Below are 24,138 nucleotides of genomic sequence, written 5' to 3'. Positions count from 1 at the left end.
AGGAAAGTCCCCATACTAAGGGACAAAGTTGATAATGTTCCTTATGGAAGCCCACATCATATCCCCACTGGCTTTCACCAACCAGGTTGAGCATGGATCCAAGAGGCATGTGGTAGACTTTACAACCTTCAGGATCCTGTCAACATGGACAGCCAAAAAGTCTTTTTAGGAAGTGAGATTTTGGAACCACCTCCTCCTCACTTCTCCTGACGTTACTCAAGACAAGAAGTTTAGAGTTTAAACAAACACTGCCTGTGCATGAATATGATACACTGCATACCTCATCTGTTTTTGTCATTAGTGCTATCAGCTCAACTGCATTTTTCCTGTTCTGGAAAAAACTCCCAGCTCCCATGGGACTCTTTCACATTATTATTTTTCTATAAAAAATGTGCCAAACAAGTCTGTAAGAGGGAAACTATTCCCTTCCCCACCCCCAATACCAGGACATTATAAAATGGTCATTCAGAAATTAATATAAACAATGAAGACACTTAGGCCTGATGACAGCTGGGTAAAACAGACTCTCATACATAAGGTGATTTACATATGAGGTAAAAAAAACTAGCCAATAAGGCTTCCTAATAACCTCAGTAACTCAGGTGGCTGTGACTGTTGAAAACAAACTCTATAGACTGTGTATGCTTCTGAAGCATATATGGTTGCCAACTCCAGATTCAAAACTACCTGGAGATTTGAGGGTGGAACCTGTGAGAGGGGTTTAGGGAGGGGAAGGGCCTCTGTAGGGTATAATGGCATGCAACCCATCTTCCAAATCAGCCTTTTCTCCAAGACAAGTGGAAGAAATGTTTTAAATGAAGATGCAATAATTAACAAGTGATTTATGTCATCTGGAGATCAGTTATAATTCCACTTGCCACCTGCAAGTTGAGAAATCTTGTTCTGTCTCCTTCTCCCTCATCCTGCTGATGATGATAGTTTTTTGAAAGAATTCTTTTTGGAATACAGTGTTGGCTCTGCTTAATAAAGATATAATATGAACTTCTCTGCAGCTGAATGTAGATCATAAATTATAAGTCCTCTTTGCTGAATCAGAAACATTACCCATTTAGTTCTGCCCTGGCCCTGGAAGGCCTGAAAGCAGAGCATAGATACCAAAGATTTCTTTGTAGATTGGGCCACAGAAACTTGTACTCAGAAGAACATTGCTTCTGACCAAGTTCCATGGAGATACACTGCCTTTAAACAAGCACACCTCCATTTAGCCACCATGGGTCATGGCTGTCAATGGATTGATCCTCAGTATTAAAATAATGCATTATTATTGTGGAAAGATATTGAAGGATCAGTTCTAAAATGTTACTTCACTGAATAATATATTTCTCAGGCTTACATTTGCAAGTATTTATTGAATCACAAATACTTTCACACTACTACAGTGGGTTTTGAAATGTACGTTTGTAGCATAGCTGCTCCTTATTAAAAGGAAGTAAAAGAGGCGATGAATGGTCTTATTTTGCCACAAAAATATCATGGATCCGAAGAGCTAAATTTAAGTTACTGGACACAGGAAGATTCCTCACATTCTCTGATAGACGCGACTGCAGGTGACACCTTTCATGATGCATTCCTAAAAAACAGAAAAAATAATTTGGGAATCTGAACTAGGATTGTGGGGAACAATTGCTAGGCCCTGACCCTTTTTTCAGCAGACCACTCATTTGGGGAAACTGGAGGTATCCATCTAACACCTATTTGCATATTTGAAACCCCAGATCAGCCTTTAGAAAAAAGGTTAATGTTTTGATCCTACCCAAAACCACATACACAGACTTCAGAGGGACCCCCCCCCCCCCGCAACTATCCAAAGTCAGTAGGAAAATGTTTGAGTCCAGTGGCACCTCTCATACAACTGCTTTACATATTTGACACCTGTAACTGCAAATAAAACATTCTTTCTCCATAATTTTTCCTGCAAAGGAAACAGAAAGTTTTGTCACTAAAAACAGAATTTTCAAACTAAGAACGCCTATCTGTAGCTCAGAGTTCTTATTTTGTTTTGGGGTAACTAAGCTGTGGTTATAATTTTTTTGTACCTAGTGGAGAACAAATTAAAAACTCTTGGGCTCATTCCGCACATGCAGAATAATGCACTTTCAAACTGCTTTCAGTGCTCTTTAAAGCTGTGCGGAATAGCAAAATCCACTTGCAAACAGTTGTGAAAGTGGCTTGAAAACGCATTATTTTGCGTGTGCGGAAGAGGCCTAGGTCTCTGCTGCAGTTCTATGCTTGAAACTTAATTATTGTTGGGTTATAGTTATTAACCTGTCCATTTTCTTACAGGATTAAGTTATAAAGGTGATGCCAAATGAAGCTCCCAATATTAAAAAATCACAACCCTTCCCTGTGAATAAGATTCCTGTGGGTCACATTAATTAGCGAAAGATTTGTGCCTAAGTGCCTTAATATTTATCTCCTGTCCTGTCAAAAATAATTTTCTTAGCAATAAGAGTTCTTCAGGATTCTAGTGGAACACTGTTCTGTCTCCTCTGTCTTTTTCTGTGCTTTGTTCAGAGTCTAGTACAATATGATTTTTTACCCTTTCATCACTTAATCTCTCTCTCCTTCAATATGATTCTACTTCACTGCTTGCAGGCTTTTGAAATCAATACTCTTTAGTCTTGCTAACTATTCATTCTGTTTTAGCCATTGCATAAAGAATTCAAACTTGGAAAGATTTATGACAGAATTCACAAGGATTTTTGCTCGAACTTGTTTCTGGGGGGTTGTGTGGTTTCCGGGCTGTACGGCCATCTTCTAGTACTGTATATACTGGCGTATAAGACTACTTTTGAACCCTGGGAAATCATCTGTAAAGTGTGTGGGAATTACCGCTCTTTATATGCCGGGTACTTTCTTTATATGGCGCAGTATATCCCAAACTCCTATATATTTTAACTGGAAAAGTGGGGGGGTCGTCTTATACGCCCAGTCGTCTTATACGCCGGTATATACGGTAGCATTTTCTCCTGACATTTCGCCTCGTATCTGTGGCTGGCATCTTCAGAGGATCTGATGGTAGTAAACCAAGTGGAGCATATATACCTGTGGAATGTCCAAGGTGGGAGAAATAACCATTTGCTTGTTAACAAGTGTAAAGGGTGCAATTAGCAAGCTTGATTTGCATGTGTTGGGTGGGATACACCCATTTAGCATGTGAGTAATCATGAAGATAGCATAATCAATTAGCAAGGGCATCTGCCTTGCAGTAGCCTGGCCTTTTGATCCCTTTGATTGCTTATTGCCTAGAGTGGTGGGTGATGCTCTGGGTGGTGTTCACTAACCCTTTGACTGCTTACTGCCTGGAGACCTCCTTTGTCTGGGTGGTGTTCATTAGTCACTGTCTTGATTCTGTTGAAATTGTCCATGTGCTTGTGGATTTCAATGGTTTCGAGGTTATGTTTCTTCATCAGTTTCTCTATACGATCAGTGATTCCCTTGATGTATGGTAAGAATACTTTCCCTCTTGTTGGCTGTTTATCTTCTTTCCTGTGGTTTGTTCTTGGTCTTGCAGCTCTTCTGATGTCTGTAGTGGAGTAACTATTAGCCTGTACAGCCCAGTTTAGGTAATTCAGTTCACCTTGACGGAGGTGGGGTTCACAAATTATTTTTGCACAATCTACCAAAGTTTTTATTGTGCTCCTTTTCTGTCCTGGGTGATGATTGGAGTTTTTATGTAGATATCTATCAGTGTGTGTAAGTTTTCCAGCCATGAAAGCCTTCAACAATACATCTTTCTGTTCCCTTTTTTATAGAGAATTTACACTTGAAAGACTTCTGTCAGATTTCACACCAACCTTTAGTGCTCCATGGCAAATGATTGATGGGGAACTGCCCCCTTTTGCCCCACCGTGGCTATGGACCTGGGCAGGGAGAAGGCCAGGGAAACAACATGCCCTCCCTGCCTTGTTCATGCCCCCATTTTATTGCCAGTTGTGGTGCCACTTGGAGGGAAGCTAGCTGCATTTCAGAGGGATGGAGGCTGGGGGTGGGGGGATACATGGAGGGAGAGGGACAGGGCGGGTGGTGAAAATGTATCCCCCCTATGAGACCCAGGCAAATGGTGCCTGTTTTGTCTGCCTCCTCTGTCCCCCTAGATACACCAGTGTATACAAAGAATAAAACTTTGTTGATCTTAAAGGTGCCACTGGACTCAAACTTTTTTGTGCTGTATTTTCAAAGGCTTTCACGGCTGGATTCAACTGGTTGTGGTGGGTTTTCCGGGCTGTGTGGCCGTGGTCTGGTGGATCTTGTTTCTAACGTTTCATCTGCATCTGTGGCTGGCATCTTCAGAGGGAAGTGTATTACAGAGGGAAGTCTGTTACACGCTGTAACAGAGGCAGGTGAAACGTTAGGAACAAGATCTACCAGACCACGGCCACACAGCCCAGAAAACCCACCACAACCATTTTTTTCTGCTGCTTCAGACCAACATGGCTATCCACCTGAATCTACACAAAGTCAGTAAAGGGGACACATCAAAAGACAAAAGTTTAAAACCAGCCAATCTCAATCCATCTAATTTGAAGGTTAGTATCATTTAACTTGTAAGAACTGGAGATCTGCTTCTTCTGACACATATATCTATGACTGAAGTGTACAACACAATTAAACGTGTTGGATACAATAACATAAATCCCATTAATTACAATGGAAGAGTTAGAACCTAACTATTTGTTATGTTTTCCTCATTTCTACCCTAGGTCTACCTAAGGCCATTGCGTTCACATCCTACATGTGAGCTCCCAAAGGCACCTGGTGGGCCACTGCGAGTAGCAGAGAGCTGGACTAGATGGACTTTGGTCTGATCCAGCTGGCTTGTTCTTATGTTCTTATGTTCTTAAGTTCAGTGCTGGGAAGTTAATTCCCAGTCACACATAGCCCCAATTTGGATCAAGTCTAGAAGATGTGATGGGAAACCATGATAAAACCTGTGCCTTTTCCTAACCTGAAATAGCTCGGGAGAGCCATTATTTGCTGTTTTGTACATAGTTAGGTGCAGCCCATCGGTACATGTATTTTCCCAAATGGGACAAAGTTGGGACAACAGCACATATGTGACTACAAGATGTTCACTTACCACCACCATTTTCCCATCAACCAGTTTTCTTCTTATGGTTGATTCTTTTCCATTCCACTTCTGCACTTGAACCAATGAGCCTTTTTCTAAGGTTATGACTGTCTGCAGGGACCCAAAGAATAAATCAAAATGTAACTGTCATAACATGGTTTTTGACACACTAAAATCTACAGCCAAGAAAGCTGTTTAGATGAGAAAGCAAATCTAAATAATTTAGATTTCTATGAAATCCAGAGGCATATCAGAGTGAAATGGTGCCCGAGGACAACACCTGCTCCGGACAACACCCGTGTTTGGCTCCTTTGAGCCTCTTTTGGGACCAAGATCACCAACAAATTGCTGTTTGCAGATCGAAGTGTTCTTCGGGGGATGTAATGGGAGAAACGATCCCTTAGGTACAACAGCCATTTAGGGTTTTAAAGGTGAATACCAACACCTTCAATCTAATCTGGTACTCCATCTGGAGCCAATGCAACAGGTGGAGCACTGGTTGAACAGGTGCCCACCATGGGGTCCTGGTGAGGACCCCCACTGCTGCATTTTGCACCAGCTGGAGTTTCCAGAGTAGACCCAAGGGAAGCCTGGCACAGAACGAGTTTCAGTACTCTGATCTAGAGATGACCGTTGAATGGATTGCTGTGGCTAGGTCAGTTTGGAACAGTTTGGAACAGTTAAGATGCCAATAGACAAAAATGGTAAAAAGCCAGGTGAGCTACCTGTGTGACTTGGCCAAAGAGGCATCATGGATCACTTCATGGGTGGTGCCACTGTGGCACCCTATCAAGAGTTGGTAATTGGCCTTCCCCAGTAGCACCTCCACTCCCTAACCACAGGATGTCCATCTTTGATGGATTTAATTTCAACTGGTTTTCTTTCAGTCAACCCATCACGACCTCCAGGCTACTGGAAAGCATATCTGGGGCCATCTGGCTAGTCACCCATCAACAAGTAGAGCTGGGTGTTATCATCAAATTGATGGCAACTCAGTCCAACCTCCTTCTCCCAGATCAACATGGCAATGGGACTCATACAGATATTAAATAGCTATCCTCAGTCCTCAGCTTCAGAGAAATGAGCACAGTCACTGCAAGGCTTTCTGACTAATCTCATCACTGACTAGGTGGTTAGCCAACATGTGACTGTCAAATGCTACTATCAAGCTGATCAAGATCTGCAGTGCTGACCCGCCTCAGTCCTCGTGTCTTTGGAGGTCATCAGTGCCAATGACCAAGAATGTCTCCATCCCCCATGTCGAGCATGAAAATTGAACTGGAACAGGACTTTGACTAATGCATTATCCAGGAATGCTTGAAGTTGTTCCACAACTGCTTTCTCAATTACCTTGCCCAAGAAGAGATAAGATACTGAGTGGTAGATGGAAAGATGCATAAGATCCAGAGGTGGTTTCTTTAAGAGTGGCCTTACCATGCCTCTTTCAAACCCTAAAGGAAAGTCCCCATACTAAGGGACAAAGTTGATAATGTTCCTTAAGGAAGCCCACACCACATCCCAACTGGCTTTCACCAGCCAGGTTGAGCATGGATCCAGGAGGCATGTGTAGATGTTACAGCCTGTCAACATAGTCCAGGGAGAGTCAGTTGAATTGGTCCAGCATAGGACCTGAAAATGGCCAAGGGACCACTAGTTTTCTTACTGCTTACTATACACAGCACTTTTGCAATTTATCTTGCAGAGAATCTCTCTTTCTTCACTACCATCTCTTTGAAATGATGACTGCAAGCATCTGACAAGTTTCACAATGTTTATGGCCTATTTGCATTCTGTGTCAAGTTATTAGGGTTGGGAGCAGGCCCTGCACTATGCTGATCTGTGATATGATGGCTCTCTTAAAAGGAAAAGATTGCTTCTTGCTCAAGATACCTGGCCAAGCTACAATTTTTTTTAAAAAAAACTAGCCCTCACCTTGGTTTTCCTGTTATCAGCAGTGGTTTCTTCAAATTCCTGACCCAACTTGAAAGCGATCTCTGTGTTTTTGAAGGCACTTTCAGTTCGGATGGTTACAACATCACCTTTCATGCTGATTTTGACCTTAGGCCTGGCCAGGCTGCCAAGTTTCCGGGTAGCCAGCCCCACACCTACAAATTGGATTTCAACAAATATTGCTATATACTATGGGGCAAAAAATATCTCCAATCGTATTGCACACATTACCAAACTCATAGGAATAAGTATATATCTGATAACCCTAGGAAAAAGCAAAACAAACACTTTGTATGTAAGATTGTAGGAGAAGATACAGCTGGATGCAAATGATCTGAATAGACCTACTTTTTATTAGGCAAATTATTAGGGCTTCTCATGTTATATCTTAAATAACAAAAGCAAGCTCCTATAAGCTCTACTGGTTGTTTAAAAAACAAGCAAATGCAGTCTCAGAAAGTTGATGTACCGCTACAGTCAGTGGAAGACAAAACTGAGACATTTTTAAAATGGCATTTTTTTCTAGTTCTGAAATCCAATTTGTCCATGCATGTATTTTACTTACAGTGCCATCTTAAACGGAGTGACACCTTTCTAAGCCCATTGACTTCAGTGGATTTATTTATTTATTTATTTATACTTTAAGCTTTTATACCGCCCCGTCCCCAAAGGGCTTAGAAAGGTGTACCTAAGTTTAGGAGTGCAGTGTGGATTTCTCTTCAGTACTCTGAACTTGGTGATGCACTGTTGAATGTCTGAACTGATTTTATTGAAAATTATTCCATTTGATACTTATCAAGAAATTTCATTTTGTGATAATTGATCTGTGATGTTTCATTCACACATACAAATGATAACTTAAGATTGCCATTCATGTGTGACTCACATCCCCCAATACCCTTTGTCTGGGAATAAATATGTCCCCCCTTGTGCGTGGAATGAAGCATAAGAATGTATTTGCTTGTGAACAAACTGGTCTGCATGTAAATGTATGTTAAGTGTACATTCCTAGTCTGAACTCTGATTTAAAAGAAACTCTTGCGACCTACTTCATTTGCAATAGTGTTCATACTTTCCCCTACACAGAGTTATTTTAGTTGAATTATATTTGCTTGAATCTATATGGATCACTGTGACTTTTGAGGACACACCTTTTAAAACATAACATGAAATCAGATTTAACAGTGTGGTCAATAAGTGACATGAATTAGTTCTTTTTCAACTATTTCAGACAGTGTGTCCAGTTAAAATAATTCCATGTGTGTTAATCCGTTGAAGCAAAAAATAAATAGAATACAAGTGGCAACTGAAACACTAACATAGTTTTATTGCAGCATAAACTATGATCTGTTGATAGATTAACTCCAAGGCTTCAGTAAACAGAGTAAATTACCAGAAGGAAATGGTACCATCTTCCCTTAATGTCCACTGAAATGCTGATGAGTGGAAAGGGGGCTTTCCAGATTATGCCAGATGAAATGGGAGTGGGCAAGATGAGGAAATGCACCAAAATTAACTGCTTGAAATAGGATTTGGAAAAATTATTGGAATAGAATGAAGATTAAGAATGGCCACCATTTACATGCTAAATGTATTTGTTTTCCTACATATTTCAGTTTCCCTCAGAATTTTTTAAAAAGACAACAGGTGGAAACCAAGAAGTTTGTGAAGTGGAAGTTATTTTTGTTAATTCAGCATCAGAGCAAATGCAGGACTCTGGGGACAATTGTAGCCAATTACTGCATCTTTCTGTTCCCTCTCATGCCATGTGCCATATCTTCAGTAGCCACTTTTGGGGTCCTTTGGCAGATGCTGAATTGACAGAAATAACTTCCACTGACTCCGTTCACAAACTGCCTGTATCCAGCCTATTTTCTTTTAAAATTTTCTAAAGGAAACTGAAACATCCAGGGAAACAAATACATTTAGCATGTAACTGGTGGCCATTCTTAATCTTCATTCTATTCCAATAATTTTTCCAAATCCTATTTCTCTGGCAAAATTACCAGACAAATTTGTATTCCAAGCATTCAAGGACCAAGTTTAGCATCAGAAGCAAATAGAATCAACAGGAATAGTTCCTATGGTGAGAATAACATTGAAAATGAATGCTGTTAGCATAATCACAATAGATTTGTTTATATGTTAAAGCAAAAATAACTGCAAATATCATCTACTGTATATGCCTAATATTGTGTCTACCTACCGGTACTTGCTGTGAAAGAAAACTAATAATTCCCAACAAAAATTGTAACCATTGTGCTGATCCTAGCTGCCGAAATTTCCCATTAAACAATTTTTAAAATTCATTTCTTATCCACGCTGACAGAAAAGGAAAGGCTTAGGGCACTATTACAATACTGGGCGGGGAATCTCTGACTTCTTCCTTCATTTCAATATTCTTAAATTAAACCCAAAGCGATTGGGAAGCTACAAGCGAAAAGAAGAGTGGTAGTAGCAATCTTCAAATCAACAATTTCTTACCCAGTTCTTTCATGTAATCATCAAAGTTTTCACTGGAGACCAGTTTCCAGGACCCCACAAATTTGTCGCACATTTTGCAGGTTGGATGAGTGTCCTCTTAGGAAAAAACCAGCAGCAAGGCCAGATGCAGAAGCATTATGAGTCACTCTCATCTCAACTGTGTCCTTTTAAAAGATGTCCTAGGCGTCTATTGCTTAGAACCACCCCACGCAATTGGACATCAGAGGCCAACAATGAGCCCCTTGTCTCAACGTCCAAGTCGTTCAAGCCAAATCTCAAGACCAGCAGCATTGAGCTTGCCACCGCTGCCTCGGCTATGACATAAGGCAGAACAGCTCCGAGGGTGTTGTGGGCACCAGAGTATGTATTCTCTGCTAGGATGCCAGAAAAGTGATCCAATATGATGGTATTATGATGTCTCCTTAAAACAAGTTTTTGTTTTTATGTGTATTGTGTGATTGCACGTGAAAGCCTTGTGTTCAAAATGGAGAGAAAGATTGTCCTGCCCACAAGAAACAACAGAGTATAAAATATTTCTGAAAGGCCGTGACATTAAAAATGTTTTAATAAGGCTGATTTCTGGATTTTCAGAACTGCAACTTGAATTGACTGATTCCCAGAGTAAGGACCCATTTATGCAACCATTTGAATTTGCAGCAGATGAAAATTATTTTTACCAGCTCAGCTCATCCATTAAGTTGTCACCCCTGCCTTTTCTCCAAGCAGTTCAGGGTAGTGTACTGGGTTCTCTGTTAGTGTTCTTCCATTTCATCATCACAACAAGACCCTATGGGATAGGTTAGGTTGAGAGAGAATCAGTAGTGCAAAATCACCCAGTGAGCTTTGTGTATTGTTGGTAAATCTGAACTCAACTCTCTCAAGTCTTAGTCTGAAATACTAACTACAAAAACACACTGGCTCACATGCTACCTGTACTTCTATTGTCTTGTCTCCCAACTGCCATGCATTTAAGTAAGTCCAAAAATTGCACATGCATGTTAAAAGCTTTAATTGTCACACAGGGACCTTTATCAACTCCGTTCATGTTTATCACTAGGTTGTACTTCTGTCGTTTTAAATTTCATTTTCACATCTTTCTGTCCTGCCCAACAACTTGACTTAGATGCAACCTCATGGGAAGCTTTCTAATCCACTCATTTCAATACCCCTTTTCTCTGCTTGTACAGTAAAGCTGAATTGCACAGATGATGTTGTTCTTAAAAACAACATTATTGCTGTATACATACTTGTATCGCTATATACATCCTTTTAAATCCCAGTCCCACAATCAGCACCTTTAAGATGTAGCTGCTGAGGCAACAGGAAAAGGATGCAGATTAAGAAATGTTTCCTGGTATCAGTGAACCTGCCTTACCTGGTTGGCCTACCTTGTCCATTTCACCAAGTGAGCACATAAGGGGGAGCAGCGTGGAACTAATAGTATGCTTTTCCACACATTAGACATGTTAAAATATGGGAAGTCATTAACAAATATGTATCACTCCATGGAAAAACAATGGGGGTGGACAACAACAATGAAAGCCTGTTGACAGAATATCTGTTGACAGGTGACATATAAAAGCAAGGAAATAAAAATATTCATTGTAAATTCACTGTCTAGCTTGATTCTCAAATGTCCTGATAGAAGCCTTCTCCTAACTGAATTTCTCACTTTCACATATGCACATTGAAAGTCTTTAAAGTGTTTTATATGACACATGATGCATTTGTCTATGACAGTATCAGGTTTTGGCATTCAGCTAGAAATGTAACTAGATGAGGATCTCTGTGGAGGGTAAACTAGGGTTTCTCAGTGTAAATTATTGTGGGATTCTCTGTTTTATTCTGATTTTTTTTTCTTCTAATTGTTTCACATATGTTATTAATCACTAAGCAGAACTGATGGAAATGTGGGATAGAAATTGCAAATTAATTTTTAAAAATAAACCTGATAAGGTTTAGCATTTAACTGGAAAAGCAATCAAACCAGGGGAAATATTCTGGAATGCCAAGGTGAAAAAAAAGTGATTATTGAAAAACAGAAGAAAACTCCCTGTGGAGAAATATTTGTGGTGTGAATCTGTGGTATGGCCTTTACAAAAAATTCACATTTACCAGCCTAGGTATGCATGAGGCATGCCTGTGCACGAGTCCAATACAATAGGTGCTTTTGAATTTCCTTGGAGTGAGTTCTTTTACTTAATCATATGGGAACCTCATGGTCTCAGGATAGCTTCCCATGTTCCATAATAAATACAATAAAATCACAATTTAAATCAATGTTTCAAAACTTAATCCAAACCTGATGGAGAGGCTTAAGACAGAAACTGAGCACCTAGATGTTTCAGAGGACTGAATGGACCAGCTCTTGTGGGTCAGCAAGACTGTTCTGCCACACTCCCTATATCTTCAGTACCCAGTTAACAGACTGACAGTGGACTGCAATCTCCAGTTTTCCTACTAGAGAAAAAGCAGAGAACAAGACATCAACAAAGCTATGTCATCATGGATCCCATGTGAACTTTACTGTTTATACCATTGTTGTACGATGTCCTGAGCCCTTCAGGGGAGAGCAGGATACAAATTGAATCAATCAATCAAACAATCAGTCAGTCAGTCAGTCAACTAAAGACACACAGGGCTAAAGTGAAAAGGAGAAATGGAAGAATCAAGTGGAAAAGCTGATAAGATACAACCTAGAGGGTTTTTTTTATTTATAAAAATCTAAAATATTGTTTCCCTGTTCCAGAAAGAAGTATTGCAACTTGAACAAAAGAGAACTCCACAGTATCACAGTCATTCCATCCTCTGAGTAAATTAGGGAAAAGGACAAATAGTGTACTATCTCTTGCCCACAGAGCCGGAGAGTGATACACTTGCCAAGATTACTAATAGCTTCCTGCAATCACATGATTTTTAAGTAATTCACCAGGACAAAGGATTTGGACAATGTTATTTGATTAGATTTTGCTTTGAGTGCATTTCTGGTCTCAGCTGAACATACTTCACAGGACTGTTGGGAGGAGAAAAGGGGGGAAAACCAAGTAGGCTGCCAAGAACTCAATTTAAACATTTAAAAATGCAACACACTCCAAATATCCCCAATAGATCATTGGTATGTTTTTATTTTGGGGTTAGAAAGGAATAAAAGCCTAGGTGATGTTGAGGTGGCCTCCAATTTCTTCCAGAGTTGTCTGTGGAAGACTGACTCAAATGCTGTTAACAGATTGGCAAATGCAGCATAGACCCTTTGAGAAGTGTACTTGTCATGGTGCAAGACATGACCATGGTGCAAAGTTGATTCTCCTTTCTAAAACCAATATGTTCAGGATCCATGACAGAAGAGTCTTTGATCCATCATGTTTCCAGTTTTAGGAGCAGATGAACAGCATTACTTAACACAGATAAGAGGCTAATTGGCTAGTAATTTGGAAGATCCTTGGTATCCTTTTTTCTTGCTGATTGGTAAAACAATAGCCTGCCTCCATTGGTAGGGCTATTCACACATCCATCTGTAACCATGAATAATTTAGCAAGTGCTGAAGCCCACCAGAAATGGTTAGTTTTAAACAAGTCAGGAGGGACATAATCTGGCCAGCAGCCTTTCCAGCCTGTAGGTCAGTGATGGCAAACCTTTTTGAGACCGAGTGCCCAAATTGCAACCCAAAACCCACTTATTTATCGCAAAGTGCCAACACGGCAATTTAACCTGAATACTGAGGTTTTCGTTTAAAAAAAACGGTTGGCTCCGAGGCGCGCGCTACTCGGAAGTAAGCTTGGTGGTAGTCTTTGCTTTGCTTTGAAGCAACTGTGCAACTCTTCGGACAGGTGAATCATGACCCTAGGATGGTTTACTCAGAAGCAAGCCCCATTGCCAGTAACTGAGCTTACTCTCAGGTAAAGGATTGCGCTTTAGTTCTTCCCATGAAAATCAGTGGGATTTAACAGTGCTCCCCCCCCCCCACATGATGCACTCTGTGAGCACGTACCCACAGAGAGGGCTCTGAGAGCCACCTCTGGCACCCGGGCCATAGGTTCACCACCACTGCTGTAGGTGATTTATTAGTAGAACAATCTTGTCCAATGGGGCAAACTGTCAGAGAGAGGCAGGTTCACAGAGGGGAGATTGGCAGTTAAAATGTGTTATTAAAATGTGTTATTTAAAAAAGTTGTTAAAATGTGCCTCCCAAATAACAGGGGAAATTTGGCAATGTGTTGCTTGGTCATTTTGGAGTAAAAGCTCCAGTCACATCTGTGTCTGATACCTAAAATATCTGTAAGACAAGAAACATGGGCCCCTTCCGCACATGCAAAATAATGCGTTTTCAAACCACTTTCACAACTGTTTGCAAGTGGATTTTGCTATTCCGCACAGCTTCAAAGAGCACTGAAAGCAGTTTAAAAGTGCATTATTCTGCATGTGCGGAATGAGCCATGGTGGCACTCTGAATGCCTGAAATACATAGATGAGGGGAAGGTGAATGGATCTGGCCATAAACTGTCTTTTAAAGAAAGCCTCTAACCAAGCAATCTAGGCAGCCCCTTGAGTATATTATGAGCATGATCTCACACTTTCAGACTATGCTCTCATTCCATAAAATATTTGAATGAGAATCAGAAGAGCAGCTAAGGTAGGAAAAGTTATCTGAGACGATGTCTTACTTTGAATTTTGATGATGTCTGGCTCCTAATTGTGAAAAGTTGCCGACTTTGAGTTATTCGAGACATGAAAGACATCAGGCAATAGAAATGAATAACCATACATACATTCTTCAGGTAACAGAGTTTAAAGCAGGATGCATAAACAAAGAGTCTGGTCAAGGCGAGACAAGTTTCTCATTGCATATTAAGTCAAACATGCATCACTTTGGACTGACAGTGCTGCAAGACTCACTCAATCCCCCAACAGAGTTTGATACCTCACAGATGGCACAAACTATGCCAGGTAGAGTAGACATTGCTAATTAGACAAATGTTATGCCAGCCTGTGAGGGTGAAGTGGCAGGATGAGTTGCCTCATCCTGGAGGAAGGATAGGATTGAGGATATTATTTCATCTTTATATCCCAACTTTTCTCCCAAATTAGAATCCAATCAGCATATGTCATCTCCTAGTCTCCATTTTGTCCTCTCCATAACCTTGTGAGTTAGGTTGGACTGAAAGCGTGTGGCTGGCCCAAGTCATCCAGTAAACTTCTAAATCAGAGCTGGCATTCAACCTGAGTCTCCTAGATCAATGTCTGGCACTTAACAACACTGCTAAGATAGTCAATCTGTATTTCCTACTGCATCCAGAGAAGGACCTGGCTCAATGTTAAAGGCCCTAGGTTCAGTCTTGGAAACTCTAGAGAAGAGATCATCGGATGCAAAAGACTTTCACCTAAAACCCCAGCAAACCATTGATAGTCAGAGTAGATGAGATGGACCATTTATGCCAACATTCTGATTCCATAAGGCTGCTTCATGTGAACTTGAGCCAGTGTAATGTGTCAGATTTGGGTGTCAGATTAGACTCTGGGATACCTAAATTCAAACTCCTACTTTTCCATGGAAGCTATATGGGACTGCCCTTTGCGACCTTCAACTGGAACAGAAAGCTGCAGCAAGGGTGCTGACTGGAGTTGATTGTAGGGACCATACTATTCCAATTTTGGCCCATCTACACTAGCTCTCAGTTTGTTTCTGGGCACTATTCAATGTGCTGTGTTAACCTTCAAAGACTTATAGTGGGTTGGGACCACATTCCTGAGGGACCACCTACTCCTTTCTGAAACTACTTGACTATTTTCAGAGACTCTGTTTTCTGAAATTAGATGGGCAGCAACTTGGGAAGAAGCCTTATCAGTAGTGGCACAAGAACCCTGGAACTATTTCCCCAGGGACATCAATTCATGCTCAGCTTTTTTTGTTCATTTGTTTTGATGTTCCATTAGTGATACCTCCTTTCTGCCCAGTGGTCTCATTGTTGTAGTTTATGACTTTGCATGTGTTTTAAGCTCTCGTTTTAATTGCTTTAATAGTGTGTGGCAATTGTTTTGTTTAAAAATGTAATCATATCATGTTGTAATTTGTTAACTGATTCCATGACCCTTGTGAGGGCAGAAAGGCAGTGTATAGTTTTCATAAAATGTTAAGGCAGGAAAAAGATACTGGGACAATGGTACCCACAGTGAGGTGATTAAGTGATAAAATACAAAATGTGGGGTGGTAAAATATACCCCCCTTTTAGAAGACAAGCAGATCTGTTTGAATTATGGTTTCCCTCCAAATATGAGTAAAGATCAGAGGAGAGAGAATTGGGGCTGAAGTACTCTGATTGAAATCTGTGGTACCCTTAAAGGCTGAACTTGTTCAAAGAAATCTTAACTACCAAATATGGACAATTTTCTGGAATTCATTCCATAAGAAGTTTTGAATGCATAAATGCCTCTTCCTTGAGGAAATTCTCCATTCTTTTAATAATGTAAACTGTATTTTGTTATTTTTGCACATTGGTTCGAGTCCCAATGGTAAGAAAAAGCAAGGTTAGATTGAGGACATGGAAAACCTGGGAACAGGATGATTACATATCATCATGCATAAGCTCTGAAAATAAACACACACACTGTTCAGTTTGGAAGTCAAAGCAGAGGAAGATCTTTGTGTGGGAGCAGCCATTCACAAGTTTTCTTCATATAGCCTACATGCAAGGCAGAGGATGCTATTAGCTTGCGAAAGAAGGGGAGAAGAGAGACCAGATTTCTACAATTCAGCTTGAAAAAGTGTATTCTGCCATTTTCAGTTTGATTATCTTGATATGCCTAGGCACTCTTAACTGTACAGTTTTGAATATCCCTCAAGCTAATGGAACATAGAAGTACAACCAGAATGATTATGCCCTGCTGTTTGAAAGCAGGTAAGCAAAACTTGGCACATCCCACAAAGAGAACCTGAAATTCTTCACTGAGCATCCCATCTGCATCTTTCATAAAGTATGAGAACAGCTTCATCTTTTCCCCAAGGTGAGCATTTTTATTGAATAACCACAATTCTTCAGATGATACAAGGTTGCTTTGGAGTTGGCCAGTAAACAAGTCAGTTCTTGGAAACAATTAGCCTTGCAGGGCTGTTGCCCTGTGAATTGACATTTATCTTTGGCTTCAAGGTTCTATCCATCAACTGGCAAGAGTCTTCATGCCTTCTCATAGATTCTAGTGCAGACAACATTGTTCATTGAGCACTCCTAAAAGAAAAACACACACCAGTGGGAGTATGAGTATAAGTTTAAGCAACAAAACTCTTCCAAAGAGAGCAGCTCCTGATTTCAACAACAAATATCAAAGCTTTGCACCCAATTCCAATTATCAATATTACACATCCCATTTTCTTAGTTGGACATTAAGAACTTTCACAATTGGCTTCCAGTTGTATACTAGATCAGGTTCAAGTTTTGGGTGCTGATCAAAGTCCTACATGGCCTAGGACCCTTGTAGCTTCAGGATCACTTTCTTCAGTACACACTTGCAAGAGCTTTATGGTCTTCATCTGAAAATCTACTGGTGGTCCCTGGCCCAAAGTTTATCCAACTGTCTTGACTAGGGTCAGGACTTTCTCAGTCCTGACCCCTACCTGATTGAATGCTCTGTCTAGGGCAGGGGTAGGGAACCTGCGGCTCTCCAGATGTTCAGGAACTACAATTCCCATCAGCCTCTGTCAGCATGGCCAATTGGCCATGCTGGTAGGGGCTGATGGGAATTGTAGTTCCTGAACATCTGGAGAGCCGCAGGTTCCCTACCCCTGGTCTAGGGAGATCCAAGCTTTAAACAAACTAGTTAAAATCTAGTGTAAAGTTGATTTTGCATAGAGTTGTACTGCAAGAGTACAAGCAATATAAGACAAATTATGGTACAGCCTGTGCAGAATCATTTGCATCCTTAAGAAGTACAGGAAAAAAAGGAACAGGTTTTTTCTAATTATCCCCTCCAGTAGTTCCATTTAGTAGTTCCATTTCAATAGCTCTTGTTGATGTAGCCCTCTGGTTTTCAAGATTCTCCCAGGCTGCTGGCCTTCCCCCAGAATTCAAACTGCTCTAAAAGAATCTGAGTCTTATATTAAGCATAGTTTACACAGTCCTGGCTTCATTTACTTTGTACCTATATAACTTCTAGATTGGATGAGTGTGTGGGGTGCATCTCAAGACAGCTTGGAATATCACTACCCACTGTGTAACCATTGACCTATATAGGCCATCACACTTACTTTAATTATGTTTTCTACGTTACCAATTGCTACGACCAATTGCTAAACAAGTACCTGCTTTTGCTTTGCAGGATATATATCTTTTTGATACCAATAGTAGCACCTTTGCCTTCTTCTTTCCCTTTTAAATCAGCCAATGAAGTCCCACCTCAGGAACAATCAGTGCCAGAAAGTCATCAGTTAGGAGTTGAGCTTTTACTGTGGGGAGTTTAGGATTGCCGACTTCAGATGGGGAATTTCCTGGATGTTTAGGGGTGGAGCATGAAGAAGGTAGGGAGAGCAGTAGGGATGAGGCTGTGCTATCCACCCCAGGGGAACTGATCTCTATTGCCTGGAGATCGCTTATAACTTCAGGAGAACTCCAGGTTCCAATTGGTGGTTGGCAACCCTGGTTGGCCCTTAATTATGGAATTTTCTCTAAAATGGCAGTAGCAATTTCTCAGTCTCACAAGACTGCACTTATTCTGCTGAGCTTCTAGTCACCTGCTGCCATTTTGTTCGACTATATTTCATTTCTAGTTTTGGATATTTTGTTGTTTACAGTTTTAGACAACTCCAAACGGTTGTATGATGTGGTGAATAAATGTTGAGAACAGAAGAACCTGGTACACAGGTTTCCCTTAATCTCTGTATTGCAAGAATACAATATTCTTTCATCAAAGTGCCTGGATCCTCCCTTGGTATGTTGTGTGCAAGGTAGGTCCTTCGCAAGCATGGACATGTACCAAGTTCTGCAGGAAATTTGGTTGTGTCTAATAACTAACATAACTGGCTAGGAAACCTCAGGCTGGTTCACATATTTAGGCCAGCCAAATAGAAGAAGGCATATCAAGCCAAGCTGCCCCATAGCCGTCATTCCCACCATTGTGGTAGTGCCTTTTCTGCAGGGCCCAATTAAGACATGCTCAGGCCCTAAGCTTCGTCAAATTAAGTGGGCTCGTGGCATTACCAAGACAAGTTACTTAATTTTTTAAAAAATGCTGAGGCCCTAAGTTGCATTTGACTTAGCTCATATATAAATCCTAACTTTTCTGCTACAAGTGCAAAGCAGCACCACATCTGTGAAAGATGAATAGTACAGTGGAAAAGTTCATGTTTTGTTTTAGCACAAAGTGGTGTATATTTAAATATTTTCAAAGAACATTTCAGTGTATTGGATATAAGAGGTGGCTTCTGGAGCTCTAGTATAGTACATACCATACAGTATGCTATATACTATGAATCTTGCTTGCTGGAACTTCATATTTACTTCCGTTTTCATTTTCCCTCTGTATTAGTCAATAATTTTGACATTTGTCCATACAGCTCCTGGAAAATAAAGTGAACTCACCACAATCAACTTTCCATCAGCTACCTTTCTTTTAATTGTGGTCTGTTTCCCATCCCATTTCTGCACGTGATTGAGAGATCCATTTTCTAGTGTCACAGTACTCTGTTAAGAGAAGGGAGCAATTATTCTTTAACTAGAGGATCATGCTTGGGTTAGGGCATGTATCTACCAAAATACCCAAACCATGGTTGAAACGTAGCTAAGAATTAACTAAATTGAGAAGCTGTAACGACAGCTATCACTCTATCATGGTGACATACACACATACACAAATGCCACATTAGACAAAATCTAATGGACTTCTTAAACTATGGTTAGTCTGTTTCAAGTTCAGGTGATGTATGAAGAAGTTCCAGAAGAAGAATGTTAGACTTACAACTGCCAAGACTGGACTTTGGTGAAAAAAGTTCAATGCTAGTCAGAAGGAATGTTGATCAAGGTTACACAGCTGAGAGCAGACTGGAAGGTGAGGTGGGATGGTGGTTGAGAAGTCTAGATAACTACATAGAACTGTTGCAACAAGATTGCCCTTTTATCAGTAATTTAGCAAGACACTGGGCCTGTAAGATAAGCCAACACCATACCCCTAGGTGTGATTTAAACCATGGATTATTACTGGAACAATAGCATGTTACCCATGCTTTCGATTCATATAGCCATAATCCTGTATGTGCTGTCAGTAACTTAAGATAACAGATTAGATGAGTGAGCAGGGAGGTAGTCATGAGGCCCAACAACTTCTTATCAGTTGCCAGAATGCTGCACACTTGGTTAAGGAAACCAAAATCTTTGCTTGCATCTTCCACTCAGGTGTAGCCTACCTCCAAGCACCTTTAAGCTACACGAATCCTTAGTGTTAGTCCATCTTGAAGTATACACACAAACCTGTAATAGCTTTCAGAGACAGTACAGAACTAACCTTCACTTTCCTATCATCTGCTGTTGTCTCATCAAATTCTTCTCCCAGCTTGAAACTAATCTCTGTGTTCTTGAAAGTACTTTCCGTTTTGATGGTTATGACATCCCCCTTGCAACTGATAACGACATTAGGCTTGGCAACAGCAGCTATCTTTCTCGTAGCGTAGCCCACACCTAGAAACAAAAAAATATCATCAGGTTCGGATACTTTCCTTACCACCTCAACCGTCTTACTGTATTACCGTGTTCCTCCAAAAATAAGACAGTGTCTTATATTAATTTTTGCTCCCAAAGATGTGCTATGTCTTATTTTCAGGAGATGTCTTTTTTTCCCATTCCACAACTGCATGCTCTGGTGTTCTGTTCGACGGGCATGCTTCCAAACAAAAACTTTGCTACGTCTTACTTTTGGGGGATGTTTTATATTTAGCACTTCAGCAAAACCTCTACTACGTCTCATTCTCAGGGGATGTCTTATTTTTGGAGAAACAGGGTAGTAATGATTCCGCTTATCCCAATGGAAGAACAGCTTCATCTTGGGCATGAAAAAATCCAACGTTAGTGTGGGAGGTAGCAAAAAGATATTTAAAACACAGCATTGAAATATAGAAGATGGGTGCTGAACATAAAGAAAAATCTGCTTTTATCCAAGTATTTCTCTGAATAAAGATGAATCCTGGATATGAAGGCCCATCAGAACAAATAACTGGTGAGTAGCTATTTCAAAAAGGGGAAACATGGTGAGGGAGTACAATCTGCCATACCATTCCTTCTGCATATTTCAAATATTCCTTCCCACTTTAGTATAGAACTGGATCTACTTTGGCTAAATCACATATTTTTCTACCTTTAAGCTTATGTTCCAACTTTGCTGGACCTCTTACAAAATACATGACAAGATAGAGAATATATACTTCAATGATTGGTTTTAATTAATGAAGAACATTCTGAGAACATTTATTGCACAACTCAGGAGTCAATGTAATGTAGTAAAGTGTCAGATTAGGATCTGAGAAACCTAGGTTTGAACATCCACTCTGCCATGGAAACTTCCTGGGCAATCTTGGCCAATCACATAGTATCAGCCTGACCTACTTCATAGGGCTATTGTTATGAAAATAAAATGGGGGAGAAGAGAACAATGTAAGCTGGTTCGGTCACCATTGGGGAGAAGGGCAGGATATAAATAAAGTAAATAAACTAAACAAACAGCTGTCTAATCAAACCAACAGGGCCATCCTGGAAGCAGCCAGACAAAGCAGAGTTTGATCATCTGACAAGTCACTTGAGTTTATGTGAATCAGCACCGGATTCCAGGCAAGGCAGTAACATAATTTCTTGAGTTTGGAAGGGCACCATCTAACCCAGTGGTTCTCAACCTTCCTAATGCCGCAACCCTTTAATACAGTTCCTCATGTTGTGGTGACCCCCAACCCTAACATTTATCCATTTTACAGATGGAGAACACTGATGCAGAGAGTCTTAGGTGACCCCTGTGAAAGGGTTGTTCAGCCCCCAAAGGGGTCCCAACCCACAGGTTGAGAATTACTGATATAACCAGTTGAGTAAATCTGAATCAGCACCGGATTCCAAGCAGTAACACAATTTCTTGATTTTGGAAGGGCACCATCCAACCAGTTGAATACTGCCAACACTGAAGAGACAAGTAGCAAACTTGGGGGGAATTAGAAAAGTTAAGAACACTTTTATGCAAAAAACAATCACCCTTGCCTTAGTATTTTTTTTAATGATGAAATTTATTGCTGGAAAAACTCAGGGATAAGAAGATATGAAGCTACTTTCAGACTGTGTAATAATTAGGTCAGACTAACCCTAGGATCTTAAAAGTGGTCTCTTTGTTGTACTGTGGGATGTACTCACATAGGCAGGGTCAAATTGAACAGCCCTTCAGATCATTAACAGGCACTGTCCAGAAAAGTTCTCACCTGGATCATTCACAACTGTTAATTCAGGCCTCTGCATTCTTGTAGGGGATTCACTAAGACACAACTGCTTCCCCACAGCTAAAGCCTCATACATTCCTCAAGGAAACCATCTAAACTGAACTAAACCATGAGGGACAGCCCTTCACATTCTTTAGGGTCTTATCTTGGTAATCATTCTGCACAGTAATCCCAAGATAGTTTGAACAGCCACTGGCCACACACAGCTATTGTAGTCTCAGCATTCTCTTGCTTAGCAAGACGCTGAAGCCTTCTTTTAAATGACATTTTTGACAGAGCAACATTTCACAGGAGATTGCTCAATGCAGTAAACTATTGCAGAGTTCAAGTTCTCTAGAATAAGCTTAGATTCTTTCAGGAAGCGCATTTGTGGTTAGAAAGATTTGAAAGCCTAAAAATGTAAGATACTTGAAGAGACATGCATAGGACCAGGAGTTCTCCCAGGATTACAACTGATCCCATACTACAGAGATCAGTTTCTCTGGAGGAAGGAGCTTAGCTCCTTACATTCCACCCTTCACAGGCACCATCTCCAGGACTTTCTCCAGACAGAGCTGGCAGAATTTGAATAGCTAAGCAAGAACTGTAGCATTCTGCTTCTTCAAAAGAAAAAAAAATCTTTATTTAGGCAGTGAACAGCTTAGAAATGATACACCAGCGTTATCTCTCAAGGGATGTGAAGAATTTAGGATTACAGAATAAAGCTTATTTTGATACTGAAACAGCAAGAACACAACTCTGTATAAGGAAAAAAAACAAAATAAAGTGAAAGATCATCACATCAAACAATCCATCAATACTACTTACCAAGTTCTTTCATGTAATCATCAAAATTCTCACTGGAAACCAGCTTCCATATTCCCACAAACTGCTCACACATTTTGGATGATTCACTAAGCACCTTTCCTAAACCTTCCAGAGAAATACCAACACTGCTCTCACTCACTAAGGATGACTTTAAAAAGAAGCCTTGTCATGTGACCCTCTAAGATTAGCCAATAGCAACAGTGGCCATCTGGAACTCCAATTACCAGTTTTTCCTCCTTTCTCAGTAGGTCATAGTGCTACAAGACTTTTGCAGTTGTTGGCACTTACTATATTGTCAGCACTTAACAGATCTGTTCTGGCAATTAGGTTATGTTTATTCAATGTGTTCTTTGGCTGAAAAGGAATATCACAGTCCTTTTGCTACACACTCATTGACCCGTGGGGGCTGTCCCCCTCCATGATTCACAGTGACAGTTCACAGTGACTAAAATGATCACTTTTTAAAAGACATACATACTCACTGAAAGGATTATCCCCATTTCTCTTTTACCTGTCTTTGATTAATTTGAATATGGCAGAAAAGACATTACTAGATATTCAACAAGCTTGTGTGTATACTCTTGAGACAAACATTTATTTATTTATTTATTTATTTGTTCCACTTTTATACCGCCCTCCCCCAAAGGGCTCAGAACATGGTCTGACCCTGAAAATACTGTGCTAGTACATTAAATCAACAACAGTTTATAAAGATATTTCAATACAGTTACAAAGGATGTTACTTCAGTGACTGTTACTTTCTCTCCTAAAATGCTGAAACTTGTAGGTAATAAATATAGGAGGAGACACAAAATTCATAACTGATCACCTAAAACAGAATTTATACAATTCATTGTCATAGTATGTGCTGATGACTGCTCCCTTAGATGGCTTGAAAGTTGATGGAGGCAAGTACTGCTATTTTGAACTGTCTCTGTCTCTGTATTTTTATTTTTTTACACAGTTCTGTCTCATTCTGTACTTCTTGCCCTGTCATGGATGGCCCAGGCTGGCCCAATCTTGTCAGATCTCAGAAACTTAGCAGAATCAACCCTGGTTAGTACTTGGGTGGGAGACCACCAGGGAATGCCAGAATCATTATGCAGAGGAAGGCAACAGAAAACCATCTAGTTTCTTATTTTAAGAAGCCTATTGGATTGCGTTAAATTGGCTGTGACTTGACAGCCCTTTACATGCACATGTTTGTACTTCCTGCATGTCGTAGCTCACTGATTCTAATCATATAAATGTCTGCCATTGTATCTGTATCTGAAATGGGCTCTAGCCCATCAAAGCTTATGCTGGAGTAAAATCTTTCAGGAGCCATTACAGTCATGGTTATTTTTGTTACACAAC

General features: G+C 40.3%; 2 protein-coding genes across 2 annotated transcripts; both read right to left on the bottom strand.

Moving 5' to 3' along the window:
• Positions 1 to 1,350: 1,350 nt before the first annotated feature.
• LOC125439136 (myelin P2 protein-like) lies at positions 1,351 to 9,680 on the bottom strand. The gene is made up of 4 exons (XM_048508059.1): positions 9,527 to 9,680; positions 7,025 to 7,197; positions 5,102 to 5,203; positions 1,351 to 1,591 (listed from the first exon to the last, which is right to left on the bottom strand). The coding sequence occupies exons 1-4, from the start codon at positions 9,597 to 9,599 to the stop codon at positions 1,541 to 1,543; spliced, it is 399 nt and encodes a 132-aa protein (XP_048364016.1). The 5' UTR covers positions 9,600 to 9,680; the 3' UTR covers positions 1,351 to 1,540.
• Positions 9,681 to 16,515: 6,835 nt separating this feature from the next.
• On the bottom strand, positions 16,516 to 22,938 carry LOC125439390 (fatty acid-binding protein, adipocyte-like). Its single transcript, XM_048508496.1, has 4 exons — positions 22,783 to 22,938; positions 20,013 to 20,185; positions 19,094 to 19,195; positions 16,516 to 16,747 (listed from the first exon to the last, which is right to left on the bottom strand). The coding sequence occupies exons 1-4, from the start codon at positions 22,853 to 22,855 to the stop codon at positions 16,697 to 16,699; spliced, it is 399 nt and encodes a 132-aa protein (XP_048364453.1). The 5' UTR covers positions 22,856 to 22,938; the 3' UTR covers positions 16,516 to 16,696.
• Between the last annotated feature and the right edge of the window lie 1,200 nt (positions 22,939 to 24,138).

The sequence above is a fragment of the Sphaerodactylus townsendi genome, linkage group LG09 (genome assembly GCF_021028975.2).
Source record: "Sphaerodactylus townsendi isolate TG3544 linkage group LG09, MPM_Stown_v2.3, whole genome shotgun sequence".
NCBI classification, from domain to species: domain Eukaryota; kingdom Metazoa; phylum Chordata; class Lepidosauria; order Squamata; family Sphaerodactylidae; genus Sphaerodactylus; species Sphaerodactylus townsendi.
The sequence above is the reverse complement of the archived record's forward strand: the minus strand, read 5'-3'. Positions and strand labels throughout refer to the sequence as shown.